The sequence below is a fragment of the Magallana gigas genome, chromosome 8, assembly GCF_963853765.1.
Source record: "Magallana gigas chromosome 8, xbMagGiga1.1, whole genome shotgun sequence".
Lineage (NCBI taxonomy): Eukaryota > Metazoa > Mollusca > Bivalvia > Ostreida > Ostreidae > Magallana > Magallana gigas.
This window is the reverse complement of record NC_088860.1, coordinates 49171040-49191035: the sequence shown is the minus strand read 5'-3', so window position 1 is coordinate 49191035 and position 19996 is coordinate 49171040. Positions and strand designations below refer to the sequence as shown.

Sequence of the window (19996 nt, the reverse complement as noted above, 5' to 3'; positions counted from 1 at the left end):
ACTTAAGGGAATCGCCACAAGTTTCATAATATTAGGTTAAAGTGTTCAAACTATTGCTTCTTAGGAAATCAAAAAATAGGGTGAGGGTATACATGTAAGGGTATTTCTAAGTGATGTGATGCTTTTGTCATGATAATATCATGTATATGTATGTAGTTTTGAATAAGGTTTCTTATTTAGGGAGGTTGAACAACAGTTGACCTCTATAAGATTAGGTAAAGATGCTTTATTTATGGAGAGCCCTATGAATCTGTGTTAAATAGAGGAAAGTGGAAATGCTGGGTTCACTTAAATGGCCATATTTTTCTTAATCCTTAATGGAATTGGCAAAATGAGGTATAATTTTTCTCAGAATAGCATAAGCTTTGTAAGTTTAAGACAAGATGACTTTTCAGAGAATGTTAGTGTAAGTTAAAGGTAGCAAGGGACAGTTTCGGATAAAGTACCCGTCAATATATTTGTAAAATTGAGAGTTGCTGTACTTGAAGGCTTATGAGTGTTGCTAAAATTCATGAAATGATTTTTAATGATTATCATTAGTTAGAGGGATGTCTCTTGTTGAAATTGATATTCAATATGTAGGCCCCATATGTTAGGTACATGAGATTCAGAAGTAAAATGCGAAACCTGTGGCTATGACTGTTGTGTTGACTTCAGACAGTGAAAATGCAAGTTACAGACGGGAGGGTAAATAACACGAAAATTAGGTTGATGGGGCATTATAAACTATACACCGGTAAGTTTCTGACATGTGATGGTGCAACATGCACATGGTACGGAAGGTCAACCCTTTGCAGGGAATTGGCTGGGGGAGGTCTAAAAAGCTGAAAAATAATGAAAAATTAGCAAAATATGGAAGGGTCAAAATCTCATAAAAACAGTATGTAGACAATTTTACAGGTTTTGACTAGTAATTATCTTCAGAAATTGGTGATTGGCCTTATAAAGAGTGAATTAAAGGTATTTGTGCTGAATGGGAACTGAGGAAATTCTAGTTACAGGGTTACGAAGACACACGTCCTCAGGCTACAATGAAATGTATCAAAAAAACTGTCCTGTGCCATCTAATGTCACGTATCAGGATATGTCATACTAATTACACTGCATGGTCAGTGTATTTTTTTTCAGAAATACTATGCATATGTTAATGTAAACACAGCTATAAATTATTAGTACCGGTACATGTATTAACACAGCTTATTGATATGTTTAATTTCAGCTATTGGTGGCCACATGGTTTTTCCTGTTGATTCGTTTCAGCTCTTGAGGTTAACCTGTCACCTCTACCCACATGCATATTCCTTAATGTGTTCTACAGACTATTTACCAGTAATTCAAATTAAATGGGATAATTCATGAACAGTTACTGTAATGGAACTTTAAGAAAGCATCATGCCTTGTTGTGGTTTGTGTTTGAAAAGAAATTATAACAAACACAATTATGGCTGTTTAAAGTAATTTACAATTGTAAGCTGTGAAAATTTGTTTTTCAATAAAAGTATGCAATTATGTTTCCTTTATTTTGTTTTTAGCTCACCTGAGCCAAAGGCTCAAGTGAGCTTTTCTGATCACAATTTGTCGTTCTCGTTGTTGTAAACTTTTCATATTTTCATCTTCTTCTCAAGAACCACTGGGCAGATTTCAACCAAGTTTGGCACTAAGCACCACTAGGTGAAGGGGATTCAAGTTTGTTCAAATGAAGGGCCACGCTCTCTTTAAAGGGGAGATAATTGAGAATTATTGAAAATTTGTTGGTTTTTTTCAAAAATCTTCTTCTCAAAAACTATTCGGCTTGAAAAGCTTAAACTTGTGTGGAGGCATCCTCAGGTAGTGTAGATTCAAGTTTGTTCAAATCATGGTCCCTTGGGGTAGGGAGGGGCCACAAGAGGGGGATCAAGTTTTACATAGGAATATATAGAGAACATCTTTGAAAATCTTCTTCTCAAAAACTATTAGGCCAGAAAAGCTCAAATTAAAGTGGAAGCATCCTCAGGTAGTGTAGATTCAAGTTTGTTCAAATCATAGTCCCAGGTGGTATGGTAGGGCCACAATGGGGGAATGGATTTTTACATAGGCATATATAGAGAAAATTTTTAAAAATCTTTTTCTCAGAAACTAATCAGCCAGGAAAGCTGAAACTTATGTGGAAGCATCCTCAGGTAGTGTAGATACAACGTTTTGAAAATCATGACCCCGGGGGTAGGTTTGGGCCACAATGGGTGGGGGGGGGTGAAAGTTTAACATAGGAATATATAGAGTAAATATTTAAAAATCTTCTTCTCAGAAACTAATCAGACAGATGATTCTTTATAATTGTTGAGACTTTGGCCCCAGGACAGTTTTTTGGCCTCACAAGAAGGCTCAGAGTTTGATGTAGGTTTATATCCCATATATAAACTATTGTTAAGGATCTTTTTGAGAACTGCAATACTCAACATGCGATATGACTATAAAATCAATATAAAATCATCCTTTTAGAAAAGGAACTAATGATTAAAAACATAAGAATATTTAGAGGGGAAAATGGATTTTATTTATACAGGATCTACATGTTTTATTGTACATTGTCCAGATAGTTTGCATTGGGACTCCATTAAGCTAATTTTATCATACCTATTGTTCCTCAGGTGAGCGATGTGGCCCATTTGCCTCTTGTTTTAGTTTTTCATTGTTTTTCAATATTAAAAATTAAACATATGTAACCTACAGTAATTTTCATGATGAGTACAAAACTAAAATCCGTTTTTAAAGCGGACGATGCATAACAGATATCGGGGTTTAAAAATTGATTTTTCGGAAATTTTAATTCTGCGGTTTTGGTTTCAAAAATAGCGTAAAGTTCAAACTCGTACCAAAAATAATTTGATTTTTGTTAAGTACTTTTACACCTTCGGAATTATTTTTTTGTTAAGTCGTTCTTAGAATCGTTAAGGTTTTTGTTAATTCGTACATAGTATCATTCGTATTTCTTTTATCTTTTAGTTTAAGTTCCTCTTGTTATTTATTTAAACACTCTGCTTCTTGCAGGAACATCAAGCTTTATTCTTGACATTAACGGAAGACCCACTCGTTGCTTTGCAACGAGCTTTGCTCTAGTTTTTATTCTTTTTTTTTCTTCCCATTTTTGTGCACGCGATTTCTCAGAAACGGCTCAACCGATCTCCATCAAATTTTCAGATGTGATAGATAGTGGTCTGAAATTGATAGCAAATGTTTTGCATTGATGACGTCACATCCGTTTTGGAGATATTGAGATTTTTCTTTTTTTATATGGGTATTTTGTCTGCGGCTGTTCTCCTAAACTATAAGAGATTTTGAGCTCAAATTTCTACGGTTGGTAAAGGAAAGATTGAAGTTTTGCATGATTGTTGTTTTGTATGTTTAGCACTATTGGCGCAAAAGCTCGCTATGACTCGAAAATTGACATTAAAAAAGCGTCGTTATTTTTTGTGCTTTTCTCTCTTCATCTCTTTTCTGGAAAATATTTTGTTAAAACATGTAATGTAAAAAAACTTTATATTTACAAGATCTTTCAGCTGATATCAAGAAAAAGGGGCTGGCCCCGCAAATTAGGGACCTAGAGGGCTCTAAAATCGTTTACCCGTAACTCTTTACCGAGGGATATTTTGTAATAGATTATAGATGCAAATATGTTTATCTCAATGTTATGTAGTCAAGCAATGTAATGATTTTATTATGTGTTACGTAATTAAGGGTTTTTAGGGGCCAAAAGTCCAAACTTTCGATCACCCATATCTCAGAAAGGAAAACTATTTTGTAATGCAGTACAGAAGAAAAGTTGTTCAAAATGATGTTCTCAACAAAATGCAACCGTCAAAATTTCGTTAAACGGCCCCTAAAAGGAGATAAGGGACCGGCCCCTAAAACCTTCTTTCTCATATATCTCCACGCGGGCATGTTAAGGCTTCCCGATGCGATATGTAGAAAGTCACTTGTCTGTACTTCATACGATATGACGTCATAATTAACTTTGACGTCACGATATGCATCCCTGTCGATAGTTCTCAGGGAATGTATCTTAACGTTAAAAGTGAATTATATCAAACCAGTATAATACCGCATGTTTCCTTTATATAGATGCTGCAGTTAATTCTAGACGTACAGAATTCATTCATATTAAAAACCAGTATCAAATAATCGGCAGTTTTAAAGATTCGTTTTAAGTAAAAGACTATTTATAAACTAGTGGTTTGAGACTCTCCCTGCTACGTGTAAACAACTGAATGAAGAAATTTTAATGCATGTAAAACCAGCTTGGCGCAGGTGAAAGATCAACACAATTTTAGAATATTTTACGTAAAATTGGTAGAGAATATAAGTACCAATGTGAATCGTGCTGCGGAAACCTACGGATTTACCCCAATTTTTTGTAAATCGCTTTTGATTAGTAAAAATGTGCATTATTTTGATGATTTTGTGGAATGTTTCAACAATATCTTCTATAAACGAAATATCTATTTCTTTCCCAAGCAAGAACTTCAAAGTTTATGACTTAACAAAGGATTTTTCTTAAAAATATGCATGATTTAATGTCATTAATCACCTGCGCCGATGCGTTTTAACTAGATCATTTGCAATATTAGGATTCGCCTGTCACGTGATTACGAAGTACATATGACGTCACAAAAATGCATCAAATATAATGTTTAACATTGATGTCAATAAATGTAACATAGATTTAAAGAAATACTCCCGGTAAAATTATTTTTGCCATGATTCAAATAATATCGTTTTCCAGCCGTATTTTAGCATCGGGACGCCTTAACAATGCTGCGCAGAACGGTAACGAATTTCTAAACACTTGTTTAACAAATTTTGTGTAGAATTAAATGACCTTTTATTTGATATCAAGAAAAAGGGGCTGGCCCCTCAAATAAGGGGACCAAAGGGCTCTAAAGTCTTTCATCTGTAGCCCTTTACTGAGAGATATTATGTGAAATGCTATAGAAGCAAATGTGTTTATCTCAATTATATGTATTCAAGCAATGTAATGATTTTATCATGTGTTACGTAATTAAGGGTTTTTAGGGGCCAAAAGTCCAAACTTTCGATCACCCATATCTCAGAAAGGAAAACTATTTTGTAATGCAGTACAGAAGAAAAGTTGTTCAAAATGATGTTCTCAACAAAATGCAATCGTCAAAATTTCGTTAAACGACCCCTAAAAGGAGATAAGGGACCGGCCCCAAAAACCTTCTTTCTTATATATCTCCAGAACGGTAACGAATTTCTAAACACTTGTTGAACAAAATTTGCGTTGAATTAAATGACCTTTTATTTGATACCAAGAAAAAGGGGCTGGCCCCTTAAATTAGGGGACCATAGGGCTCTAAAATATTTAATCTGTAGCCCTTTACTGAGAGATAATTTGTGAAATGTTTTAGAAGCAAATGAGTTTATTTTATAGTTATGTATTCAAGCAATGTAATGATTTTATCATGTGTTACGTACAGAAGAAAAATTGTTCAAAATGATGTTTCAACAAAATGCAACCGTCAAAATTTCGTTAAACGGCCCCTAAAAGGAGATAAGGGACCGGCCCCTAAAACCTTCTTTCTTATATATCTCCAAAACGTAACGAATTTCTAAACACTTGTTGAACAAAATTTGTTTTCAAGTAATGATTTTATCATGTGTTTTGTAATTAGGGGTTTTTAGGGGCCAAAAGTCCAAAATTTGATCACCCATATCTCAGAAAGAAAAAATATTTTGAAATGCAGTACAGAAGAAAAGTTGTTGAAAATGATGTTCTTAACAATATACGACCTTCAAAATTTCGTTAAACGGCCCCTATAAGGAGATAAGGGATCGGCCCCTAAAACCTTCTTTCTCATATATCTCCAGAACGGTAACGAATTTCTAAACACTTGTTGACAAAATGTGTTCAGAATTAAATGTCCTTTCATTTGAATCCAAGAAAAAGGGACTTGCCCCTTAAATTAGGGGATCAAAGAGCTCTAAAACCTTTTATCTATAGCCCTTTAATGAGAGCCATTTTGTGAAAGGTTATTAAAGCTAGATTAGGTATAATACGTTTATATATCCTAACAATATAATGATTTTCTTGCGTTACCCTATTAGGGTTTTTAGGGACCAGAGGTAAACAACTTTGATCTTTTCTATCTTAATTGAAAGAAATGCAAGTATTTAAAAAAGCAAGAAAACTTATAAAAAGCGATATAATAAAGCGTTAGTACTTCACTCCTTTTTCCATAACATGTTTTGTTGTCGAAAATCAAAGTCGATGATGTCATATTTCATTCTAAAATTCGAACGGAAGACCTCCTCGTTGCTCGCAACGAGATCGTGTCTAGTTATTATTACTATTCTGGTTACGTTTTTGTATGTGTGCATCTATTGCCACTTGAAATGTTTGTTTTCTAATCATCTTTAAGAGTTGCATTTTAGAATATATCTGTGTTTGTTTAAAAAAAAAGAAAGATAGAACATTAATGTATCCATCAAATAAAAATGACAATAGCAAACTCTCAGCCATCTCAAAAATCTATATAGCGATACACAAATTCAAAGCAGAAAAACAGAGACCTCTAAAAAGATAGAGGTGGGATCAGGTGCCTAGAAGGAGAAGACATCGCCTGCAGACCAGTCACACCCGCCATGTGCTCATTGTCAAGATCATGAAAAAACGGAAGAAACCGTAGCCAGTCCGGTGTATAATGATCTACTAAGAATGGAAAACGCCAGACAGCATTGTACTTGCTGACAAGGTCGTTGTTTAGAACATAAATCTTGCGTTAAGATGTTTTTAATGGAGGTTCTTGATAGTCTTGTTCCAACAACTTGTTTGTAAGTATTTTGCCTCGTTTGAGAAATTATTTGCATGAAGAGCATGCTCTTGCATAACGAATAAGATGAGAGACAAAACCCCCATAAGCAGGTGATGATGGTTTATTGCTACATCAGTATAGGAGGTCGACGATGGAAAAATTAAAATCATTAAGTTTGTCATATAGTTTACCATTAACTTTTTTTCTATTAAAAAGGAAAGGACATTCATGTGTCTATCAAATGAAAAATGACCATAGCTGTGAACCATCTCAAAAATCCAAATAGCGATACACAAATTCAAAGCGGAGCAACACAGATGAAACAGATGTCTCAGGTATCTTCAATTCAAGCTCACTGGGAAATAACATAAGAGTTAAAGTAACTGTTTTAAGAGGATAAAACATTATTAATTTAATTAAATGTCGAGTTCAAGGCCACAGCAAGTGTTCTATTTTTGTCTTTCACAAGGTTTGGAATAAACTCTGCTTCATATGAATATAACAATAAGTCAGTCAATAGAAGTGCACAACTTATACCCATGGAAATTCTGACTGGTTGTTGGATGGCCTGGTCTCCAAAAACTACATAGATGTTGTCTATCATAAATTCAAGCATCTTATAAATGTCAACTTTAGAGTTCTTGTCTGTTAAATCCGAATGGTTTTTAACGAAATACTAGTAGTTTTGAAGGTTTTCGATGGCAAGGTAATAATCTACGAGTTCTATTTTTATTAAAAAACAACTCTCGATGCTATCAAAAAGCCTAGATTTTAACTTCACATGGGAATTGGTTGCATAAAGCGTTTAGAAATTGTACGATTTGATGTTATTGATTTTGAAAAGATTTTGTGACCTCAAAGTTCTAATAATTCTTCAGGGTTTTTTAGTACCCATATCTGATTCACACCGCTTCTGGTGTATATTGGTGTATAGAACTCTTGAATTTTCTCCTTCGCTACTGTAATAATTTTAGAGCAAAGAAAGAGTCTTGGTATAACACAATGTTGAATTATATAGATTAAACAGAAAACCGTTTACCTATAATTGATTGTGTTGACAAGTGCTGAACATAAACTACAAATTGGTATAAGTATATGTTTTTACTACAATTATCACAGTGGTTGACAAGGCATGCTTTGATAATTATATCACTGTTGTTATAATGTTACCTAAACTTACTAAAAGCACACCTTTATCATCTTAGCTGCCAAAAACATATTTCATACCCATTTCTTACTGAAACCATATTATCTCTAATGAACTATGATTTCAAGCCTTTTAATTTTACTAATAAAATCATAAAAGTAATTAATAATTCATCATGACTACAGGCTTTTTTAAGAATAAATGGTTCAATCACGATTACTTGTAGTCAGAAAAATGGATGGTTATTGATTACTCATTAGTCTGTAATGGATTACAGCTGATTACAATTACACCATCCTTGAATCTAATCTGCCAAACTCGCCACATGTGCTTTTTTGCCCTCTCGGAAAGTCTTAACAAATCTGGAATTGTGTAAATGTATTAAATATTTTCTAGTCAGCTATAAACTCTGCTCTACCCATGGTTTGCTTTGCTTCATCCTCATTTTGTTGTCTTAGTTCAATTTGAATAACAGATATTTTGCTGCCCCCATCTCCCCACCACCCAAGAGGCTGTTTTATAACTTGCCGCCCCCCCCCCCCTACCTTGGTCGGAAAACGTGAGTAATTTTGAATTCTGTTAGTGTATTCATCGTACATTAATCAGCTGCAAATCTTCAGTTTGTTTTGTGTTTATTCAGTTTAAATAATTTGCCCCCACCCGAGGCTGTTTTATAACTTGCGAACCGCTACTATTGTCGGAAAACTTAAGTAACTTTAAGTTCTGCAAGTGAATTAAAACCCTGCTTTGCTTTCCCTAACATTTTTTCTTTACATACTCAGACCTTGCTTGGTTCCACCAGAGGTTTTTTGCCTTTGTTTTTAGAATCAAATCACTCAGACCCTGTCGAGCACCCCCAGGCTTCTATGATATTGTTTAGGTTTGTTGAGTAGTCAAAAGTAGCTTATTAAGTTTACAAATACTAGTAGCGCATTTTGTTTTGCCCTTTGTTTTTTTAATGTTATGTAAGTTCTTGTACACAATAGTTGTACTGTTTATGAAGCTATATAGATTCATATGCTGACAAATTGCACATTGCAATGCACGCATCTATCAAATCTATCAAATCTGGAAGAAGGTATGTATAAATTCCATCGTTCTTTTCTACCAACATTTACTTAATTGCGCGCTCTTTAGATGTGAAAATGTCTCTGTACCTAACAACATTTTTAAATTGATTGGTTTCCAATTCATTGTAATGCCAATAATCATATTTTGGGGAAATTGTCTTTCAATATACGGTTCAGATAAAACAAAAAGAAACCAAAATCAACTGTCTTACCTTTCCTGTAAATGACACACAGCATGGAGAATAAAATGATAGGAATAAGTACTCCAGCAAGAATTGGCATCATGAATATTTCATCATAGATTAAATAGTCATTATATGTTAGGGTTTCGTTTTTTTTTTCATCAGTGGACGCTGTTGTACTGTAATTCCTAGTGACAATCTCAACGTGTGTTGGTTTCGTTGTTTCTGGAAGACTGGTTGCTGTGTCTGAACTGTTGAAAAAAAGAAAATAGAAAAACAAGCACATATGTATTGCACTGTATGTATACTGTAACATGTCATTTGTAGAACACTTTATTGCAGTTCTTCGAATCAAACAGATAAGAATGGGACGATTTGTTATATTTTTGCTTGTTTTCTTTTGTTTGTATTTTTTTAATAATCATTTTAAAATCATTTGTCACAAACACCGACAAAGCGTGCCTGCTACGTTTCTTTGCAATATATTGTCCGATTCTTTTAGAGAAGGTTTAAAAATACACTAATATTGGTATATGATGTGTTTTTGTTTAAATTTTGTCTTAATTGTTTTTCTCACTTTGTCGCAATTTTTTTTAAATACTACGATAATATGCAGTGTTCAAGAATGGTGTTCAAAATCAAATGGAAAAACACAAAACAGGAGCAAGCACGGATGCTAAAAAGATGCTAGCTGACAGAGGAGGCTAACATCTGGCCCCGATGTTATAAAACTTTCTTAAGTGTGATCTCAAACTCCAAATCGTACGCGTTCTCAGTAATCGAGATTATAGAATAGTTCATACTCATATTCGTACTTCGGCTGAGTAAACGGCGATTTTCTGAGTAAGCTTCGGAGCTTTCTCAAATTCGTACTCAAAACATTTAATCTAAAAAAAAAAGTAGTGTAACCATGTTCAAAGATTACATATTGTAATGGTGCTGGTTATACACTATAATTTAATAATAATTACATGTAAGTAATAAAAATGCAAGATTTTTACTATTTTTTCAATGAAATATAATTGAGATAAATTTAAGAGAAAGGGAAAGCTGCAACCACCAACAAAAAAAAAAAATAACTTAGATATTTCGTTCCTTTAATTGAAGTACATATACATTTAAATGTACGTTCAAAATAATTTTATTGAATAGATCGGCTTTTTAAAAATTCTGTTTTTAAATAGTCAAATACGACCACCCATACTATTCATCTTTTAAAATAAAAAGAAAATTATGTACAGAAGTGTACATGTATTGCTATTAATATCGATCGGATGCACTTGCGGGGTCCCCTCTTTGATTGTAGGATAGTTCTAAACATTTCAAAGGATGGGGATAGATAAAAAGTATAACATTTTCTATTACTTACTTATCAACCATTTATCACTTATGTTATATGCAACAAACCTTGTATTGGAAAGGAAAGTATTTTATAGAATAAACGGTAAATCAGTGGCGGATTCAAGGGGCGTATACCTCCCCCCTCCCCTAGAATTGTCAAAATGATTTTAATTCATAATCCTTCTGGCAACAAAATGCAAGTCTTAATTATATTTTTTTTAACTCATGGAATTTTTCAAAATTAGACTGATATGAATGGTGTAGTATGAAGAAAACCCGTGGGTTAAATGGTGTAACGTACAACGTACATAGAGACTCAGGGTTCATACTGCTAACCTGGTATACATTGGCACAAATTCTAATCAAAGCAGCTTATTAAGGTTTTCCGCTGGGAGCGGAAAACCTTACTATTATTCTGAAAAATTTTCAAATTTCTTATTATTTTTTTTTCTTCTAGACGCCAACTTTGATCCTTAATATCTTGCTCGTTTGTTCACCGATTGTTTTGAAATTTTCAGGACTGATAACAATCCGCGTAATGTTGTCGTTTCATATTTTAGTTGAGGAAAATCCCTATCCGGTTTTGAGTTATTCCCCTTTTAGTAAAATTTAACGACTTTTGTCCAGGGGGTTTAGCTTTAACGATGACTGGCAGAGTCTCAAAGATGGGCTGGTTTGGAAGCTAATACATTGAATTTGTGCGAGATATATTTTATTTATTATTTAAATGCAAATAAAAGGGGTGGTATAGATGTTGAAACAAAGGTAAGAAAAAAAATCAAAAAAATTCGCGTATTTTCCATGTTAGTTTTCTACCTGATAAAATGTGTTATAACATGTATTTTAAAAGTTCTTGGTCTTACTCAGACCTTTCATTCGGTATGCCGAAAAAAGGGCTGGCCCTAATAATTAGGGAGTTAGAGGCGTCCAAAGTTTCTTGTCAATAACTTAAAAAGGAATACAAATTTCTAATGCATTATTGAAGCAAAGTTGTAAAGAAATTCATTTTGAATCCTTCTATAGTATTCAATTTAATGTTTTCGTAATTTATAGTCAGTATTTGCAGAAACAATTGTTGTCAGTTCGGTCCATTTTTGTGGGGGTGCGCACGTTTATGAGGTTATGAAAGGGCTTCTTGTAATGCACTAACTGATACAAGTAGTGCGCAAAAATAATTCCACATAAAATTCCCAAATGTTTTTATTCATAAGTACATTTTCATTTCATATAGATGGACCTCTTTGACCTTATTTTTGTTGTTTGTTTCATAACTGTGCCCCTGTCTATATTTAGATGCATTACGAGACTCAGGTAACCGATCGATAGGAGATTCAGGCCGTCGCCTAGACGATAGTGCATGTGCTTGTAGAGCTGGACGTACACGTTTAACGCGTCGCCCCACTGTGTTACTGTAACAGAGACATTTTGAATTGTTTCAGTACTGGGAGATGTGTTAATAAAATGGTTCCAATGCATGGTAATTAAACTCAACTTTTCTACAATGCGTATACACGGCCGTCTTATAAAGCACACTGTGTATTACTGACATGACAAATGTACGCTGGCAATTTAAACGAACGCGGGATTGCTCCCGATAGAACAATTCTTTTAAAGCAAAAAAAAAAATACTGATTTGCGATGGATATAATATAATTATCATCGTGGAGATGATTTTAAAAAGTGAACTTAATATTCGTATACGATAATATTTGAATCCAAAGCCGCTAGTTTTAAGTTACGGTTATCATGGATATTAATTATGACTTGCCCCGCGTTTCAGGGTTTTTACTTGCAAAACATCTACAAACGAAAATACCAAACAACCTTCAGCAGCAACTTATAAATTATTTATTCCATACACAATTCTAAAGAGGCAATTAAATAAATTTTATAAATGCTTTATACTTGTATACATTCGCTATCTTCCATGGAAAAAAGTGGCATGGAAAAAATGTTGTTCAATGTTCATGAAATACGCTGTAGTCTTAGCAATCGAAAATAATTAACAAACTGTATATTGATAGATTGACATATCAACAAACATTCAGACCCGCAATGTGTTTTTTTACACTTTCTATAAAATGTAGAATCAATGACTGAATTCTTTACCGTTTTCCGTGTTGGTTATTTTGAATCACGTGTGTACGTTATGTGTAGCCATATAGATGAACACTTTAAGTGTTTAATTTTTATAAGAAATTGTGTACATTCAGAGCAATGCAATGCTAGGACAATTAAATTCCAACAATGTATATGGTAAGGCCGGTCAGACTGATACGGGTCTGCTTGTTCTACAAATAGCGGATGTAAGACGAAGTATTTGGGTGTTTTATTTTAAACAAATATAAGTATTGCTTTCTTAAAAGCTTGCATTACTCAACAGAGTATTTTATTGGAATCATTCTTAGTTACCTAAACTGCATATGTACCGCTCGGTCTGTATCCCGGAAAAATTGACTACCATCCGAAATTTTTCATACAAGGTCTACAGACTTGCAGCTAACATTGCCTTTAAAAATACATTTTAGAATTTGCCGCTGTTTATAAATTCATTAAAAAGACGCGCAGAATCAAATGGTAATATGTCGTTTGATATGGGATTTATGACGTCTATTTATATTGTTTTCATTAAAATTATTTCATTATTTCAAGCTTGTGGGTGGAATGAAATCAGTTTCACATGTTATATGACATAAAGATGTCCTCTCCCCACTTTTTCTCGCAGCAACTATTTTTTTTTTAATTTACATAAAAAAATGAATTATCATGGAGTTGCCCCCCCCCCCCCCTTTTTTGTAGCATGTAAAAAAATGGTATGAAAATCATGATATTATGAGTGAAATTTTGAAAATTTTGAAAAATTCTTTTAAAAAAATTATTTTTTTGCTTGTCAAGATTTGTTGGATGAGTTTGCCCCCCCCCCCACTTTCAAAAACGATGCTACGTGCTTGGAAAATACTCCTCTTTAATAAACAAAACAAACTAACAAACATAACCGATCCAGATTAATATAATTACATGCATCAAAAATAAACTTAAAAAACAAACTACACATTCATCCTTCACCCACAATATTGCCTTTTCGATATTTGTCATCGTTGTAGACCCGTGTAACAATCTGTTACATTATATATGTAAGTAGGTGCTTGCACAACAAAGAACCCCTTGCTGATCTACATTTTCATTAACGCATACAAAGAAAAAATATATTTTGATTTATTTTTGAATTAATTTTGATGTAAAAAAAAAAAAAAAGAGAAGAAATTGGTTTTCAGTCTCTCTTTATATCTGTCTGTTAAATTGTTATAATGTTGCCATCGTTGAGTCTCGTCCTATAATGTGGAATCTTGCATCAATTGCCTGTTTATTTCTCTGGAACTGTGTACTGGTGGACCTTCGGGAATACGGCAAACCTACCCTTCGTTTTAGCTTACGGCCCACAGCGCGCCACAACCTTATACCTTATACACTTTACGCCAACATTCCCTCACCCGGTTCGTACTGCACACGACCAATGCAGATCCAGACGAATTCTTTATCACCGTAAAATCTACGCGGTCACAGATATATAATACTTTGTTTCCCAGTGTTTACACATCTAATATTGTACTATGGTCAGCTATCAATTTTTTGTAATACGTCACAAGTATGACGCAGCTACGACGGAAAACCTAATCGTTGCTTGCAACGAGCTCGTCTCTAGTTCAAAATAGCTAAGTAAAGTAAAATAATATAATTTAAGCCAGTGGTGGTTGTGTGAACCATTATAAATCGTTTAAGGGCAAAAGAGAGTAACTTACAACATAACGAAACTTACCATGTACACAACTCTTAAAAAGGTAAGATATTGATAAAACTAATGTTGACAATTCTCCAAAAGTAACAAACTGTTACACAGATTTTGCTTGTAAAATGCTGACAATACAAAGTTTGTGACCAAATTTCATATAAAATATATCAGAAAGCGAATGTTAAAATTTGGATATTAGAGACAATTTGATTTTTGAGAAGAAGATTTTAAAACTGACTTTTTTCACTCGTTTCTTAATTCTCTTTGAATGGAAATTAGCCCTTCACGGGACTAGAATGTTTAAATTTGTTGCAGTCGTAAGGAACGTTTTAAAATTGCGTTTTCTGCTTTATCGTTTTTAATATGCTATATTCAATATGATTCCTTAACTATGTTATAACAAAATTATAAAATCTGAAATTATGGTTCTTTAATTAAAAAAACTATTAGCTGATAAACAATTGTATTCATAACTCTTTATTAGAGAGTTTGTAGTAAGCTTTTAAATGTGTAAAATATTAAAATAAAAAATAACTAATTTGGTAAAAGCCTTTAAAATATATGCTTTAATACTTTTCCAAAGATTCTTACCCTTTGCAAGATGGTTCAGCAAGAAAACAACCATTTCCAATTGATGTACAACCCGAATCTATAAGAGAAAAAAATGATTGATTTTTTATAGATTTCTTTGTGAAAACTTAATTGTAGAACTTCATTGAATATATGAGAGAAAATGTTAATAACAAGTTTCTGTCCTATAAAAAAAGACTGAAATACGTGGACCATGTGCATGGGTTGTTAACGGAAACTCGAAAGCATTAAAATTATCACAGAACCTATTCTAGCTCATAGATCTACTATGGAGATCTCTAATTGCAAAAAAATATGTGTTGCATAAAAAATTATTAATGTAGCAAGCCTGGATTTTGTGCCTTTAACCATTAAATGTGAACAATGTTTCATGTGTAGCACTGACCTCAGAATAACACATAATTATGAACTGTATTAATGAAGATTGCATCAATCGGCGAATTCACTACTTGCACATCTATCACAACTCTTTTTAAATCAAGAAAATATATGATTATCATTTATCAAAACACTCAGCGAAAATGATGATCACAGTAACAACAACGTAATGTTATGATCTTAATTAAGGTCTTCCGTTTCCAACGGAAGACCTTATAGTGATTGTAATGTTTCTTATTATTATTTTTTTTTCCTTTTTTTGTCCACAAGATTTCTCAGAGATGGCTGGATGAATTTGTTTGACATTTTCAGGACTGCTAGAAAATGATAATATCTCTAGGAGTTTTTTTCATTTTTTCAAAATTCACTTCCTGTCGTCCGTTTTCTGTCCCGCGGAAAAAAGCTATGGACAATGAGATCTCAGCAACGATAAAGACTTGAACATCCACACTTTGAGGAATGATAGACCTAAACTTGTAGATGTGTTTAAACTATTTTGTTTTGTTCCTCGTTACTTTCGGTCGTCATCGGAAGCTCTTCAAAAATTATGCTTTTACGCATTTAATATATTTCACGGAGAATTGAAATATAAGTGCTAATGTTTACATATATCATCTTTCCGATGTTAACTAAACATAAAAATTCTACTTCCGGTGAGATATCTCAAATATCTCATGTAGCCTTTTTTAAAACAAATGTTTGTACCGCGAGATCTCAGAAACTGAAAGTGATCAAGACACGAAACTTATATGGATGATAGACATTTGATAGAAGATGTGTTTAATCGTTTTTATTTTGTCAACCGCCGTCACTTCCGGTCCACACAGGAAGAGTTCAAACAAATCAAGTTTTTAAAAAGTTTAACCAGATTTCTCAGAGACAGCTGGATAGATTTTCTTGATATTTTTAGGACTGCTAGAAAATGATAATATCTCCAGTTTTTTTTTTCATTTTTTTAAAATTCACTTCCTGTCGTCCGTTTCCTGTCCCGCGGAAAAAAAGCTATGGACAATGAGATCTCAGAAACGATAAAGACTTGAACATCCACACTTTGAGGAATGATAGACCTATAGTTGTAGATGTGTTTAAACTATTTTGTTTTGTTCGTCGTAACTTCCGGTCGTCACCGGAAGCACTTCAAAAATTTTGTTTTTACGCATTTTATTTGTTTAATACAGAATTGAAACATAAGTATAAACGCTTTCATACGTCATCTATCCGATGATTGATAAACACAAAAAAATTAATTCCGGTAAGTTATCTTAAATATCTCAGGTACTCTTTTTAAAACAAATATTTATTACAGCGAGATTTCATCAACTGTAAGTGACCAAGTCACAAAACTTACATGGATGATAGACATTTGATAGAAGATGTGTTTAACAGGTCTCATTTTGTCAACCGTCTCTTCCGGTCCAAACTGGAAGTGTTCAAACAATTCAAGTTGTTTACGAGTTTAACTGTTTTCGTTTGACAATATAAGATATGTTGATAGCCAATAAAGTCCTGTTGTGTAATGGTTAGGAAATACTAATATTCATTTTCATTGAACACTTCCGTTTGTCCGTTTCCTGTCCCGAGACAAAAAACCTTGTTTCCTAGAGATCTTAAAAAAACGGTGACGACTTGAATAATCAAAATTTGTGGGATGATAGACCTATGTATGTACATGTGTATACACTAATTTGCTTTGATCGGCGTAATTTCCGGTTGTCACCGGAAGCACTTCAAAAATTTGTTTTATTCATATTTTATTCATTTTACATAAAATGAAAATATCAGTATACAATCTAACATATGTCATCTATAATATCATGAGAAAAGGGCCCTTAAGGTCAAAATTTCACAAACTCACTTTTTTGTCAATTCTGATTAGTCAGCTCTTTCTGAATACAAATATACAAAGATATCCAAGATCTTTTGTATTTTAAGCATTTTATGACAATTTAAGTAAGAGATGTTAACACGACTTTGACGTAGCTCGTCGAAAACGTCACGACGTCACGAACGTCAAAATTTGTTGGCATTAATGTTTTTCTTCTATACTTCCTTTCATCGTCTTTAATTGTTTGAAGTAGGATTAATTAATAATTAATTAATTAATAATTTTTTACAATTCTATATTTCTTACAATTTTCACAAAAGAGATCAAAACATTTTGAATAACCAGATATATATAGTTATTAAAGTTCTGCACACTTCTGATGACTCCACATGCAATAACCCCGCCCCCCCCCCCGAAAATAAGATAGATAGATAGATAGATAGATAAAGGATATCTAAGGAAATCAAATATCAGTCCTCTCCCCAACCTTTGAATACATCAAAGTTATTTAATTAAGCTGCCGAGAAGCAAAAAAGCAAACACTTAACAAACATAAAGATGGTCAAATTCGATGCCTGTGTTTCCACAATTTCGGGGCATTGTCAAATTGCATACACGAATTTATTTTCAAAAAGAGAAATGTTTATTCTTTTTAATTAACATTTTGCACGGAAATTTTATCGCATATTTACTGATATTACTTTTTAAGTATCTTCATAGTTCCGAAGCAAGTTTACAATCAATTATAGCTGTTTTTGAAACTCCGATGTTATGGTGTTAAATTACTGCCAAGATTTCTCTAAATTCTCTTTTATACGTTATCAACACTTAATTCTTATGAAATGACCGATGGAAAAAATCGGCTTCGACTGTCTCACTGAAAAATAATTACAACTACAAGAATGTGGACAGTTGATTTGAGATCTTAACAAAAATGACATCTTATATTTATATATTAAAATTTACATCCTCTAAGTATGATTCCCTCTATTTCGTAGGAAATTGATTGTAATTCACAGTTGTATAGAAACAGACAGGACTGAATTCTACTCGGTCCAGTTCTAACCATACAGTTTATCGATCGGTCGAAATCTTTAGCAACCTAAGAAAAATCACGGATTGCACGAACTAATCATGATGATACCAAACTCAAAGTCCCGTATAAGACACTTTGGCTTTCTGACTGCGTTTACAAACCTGTTTCATTTAAGGAATTTTGAATCATGTACGTAACTGATTTGAGATGAATATAATCATATAAAATGCCATAAATCCATGAAAATGTGGCGAGTTTTCAGGCATGTTATGACTGATTTTTTTTCCTGTACGTTAGCTCAAAAAGTACACACAACAAGTGGATTTGGGTAGTTGAATTGCACAAGAAAACAAAATATGTTGCGTTCAAATATTATAATAAACAAGTTTTTCATTCGTACAGGTATACATGTATGTACTTTTATGTTGCTTCATTAAAGGCACTTTACATGAAAATGTCACTAAGATTAAGATTTTTCCATGAAATTAAATGCAATATATCAGAGTAGATTTTTACGCTGTCAAAATATTTCTCAAACTCTTCTAATCCGTTAGTTATAGCTTTTTAATTCATTAAAAAATTTCAAAATTTGATCGCAAATTCTGAAATTGTAATAGAATATGCGATAACTTATTTTGTATGTCGGCAGTAGCACTATAATTGAGACATAGCCGCTTCTCTCGTGTTCCTTCCGACTAAATTAAAAAATGCAGAATCGCCTCCCGTGAGATAAACTTCCAAACTTATAATTTGAAATATTTGACTTGTATTGTTTCACAGTAATTACAGCACAGATAACTGTTAGATTTGAACAATACTGCTCTGCATCGATTCGGTATGTCTCAGCCTTCAACCCGTCTTATCAACAACGAGTGTGCAGTGTAGTTTTTTTTTACTTTCTTAAATCACACGTATATATTGCTCATGCAAACTAAAGTTGTATAATTTTACTCAGATTACTTTATAAATCATCATCGGAAATCCACGACCAGTCTCGCATTCAATTATACGCGTATGCGAGACGGGTTTTTGGTTTCTAACAATGATTTATTAAAAAGTGATTTCCCAATTAGAGCATATTTTCATCACACACTAGAATGTAAAATGTGGTGTTTAATTTTCATAGCGGATGCAAAAACAGCAATTTTATGACGTCTCAGCAGCAACTTGGGTGCAATATTACGCGTTCGAAATGTGTAGATATTGACGATACATGTGTATATTTCAGTTATCAAATGTTTATTTTTTAAATCAACATGTAATATTTGACTGAAAAAAATATTAATCGCGGTATTATTAAAACAAGGCCAGACTCTAGTTATACAGAAAATACAACACAGACGCAGAAAAAAAAATAGAAACAGAAAAAAAAATGCGTTTACAATGCCGCAACTTTGACGTCGTTTTCTGAGCATTGTGACGTCAAAAGATAAGGGCCCTTTTCTCATGACGGCAGTCATATTATGTTAAAATAGCAAATAAATTTTACTTCCGGTGAGATATTTCAAATGTCTCTATGTAGCTTTCCTTTTTACACATTTGATGTCCGCGATATTTTTGTCACTGTAAGCGAATTAGACACGAAATTTTCATGATTGATAGAAATTTGATTGGGGATGTGTTTAACGCGTTTAATTTTGTCAACTGTCACTTCTGGTTCTTACAAGAAGGGTTCAAACAAATCATGTTTTTAACAAGTTTAACTGACTTTCGTGGGTTTTTCATCTAGCCTGACAAACAGTGATGTACGCTGAGCAAATGTATGAGAAATACCAGCTTTTGTTTTAATTAATCACTTCCATTTGTCCGTTTCCGGTCCCGAGACAA

General features: G+C 33.2%; 2 protein-coding genes across 3 annotated transcripts in view; both read right to left on the bottom strand.

Moving 5' to 3' along the window:
- The window catches only part of LOC105340291 (uncharacterized), a 754579-nt gene that overhangs the window by 199699 nt on the left and 534884 nt on the right, over positions 1-19996 (bottom strand). The window lies entirely within an intron of this gene.
- LOC105327281 (uncharacterized) overlaps positions 1-19996 on the bottom strand; it is a 347963-nt gene that overhangs the window by 103012 nt on the left and 224955 nt on the right. For both annotated transcript variants that reach the window (XM_066069385.1, XM_066069384.1), the window contains 2 exons: positions 14931-14988; positions 9239-9459 (listed from right to left, as the gene is read on the bottom strand). In XM_066069385.1, the coding sequence (XP_065925457.1) occupies positions 9239-9459; positions 14931-14988 (279 nt within the window). The remainder of the gene's footprint in view (positions 1-9238; positions 9460-14930; positions 14989-19996) is intronic.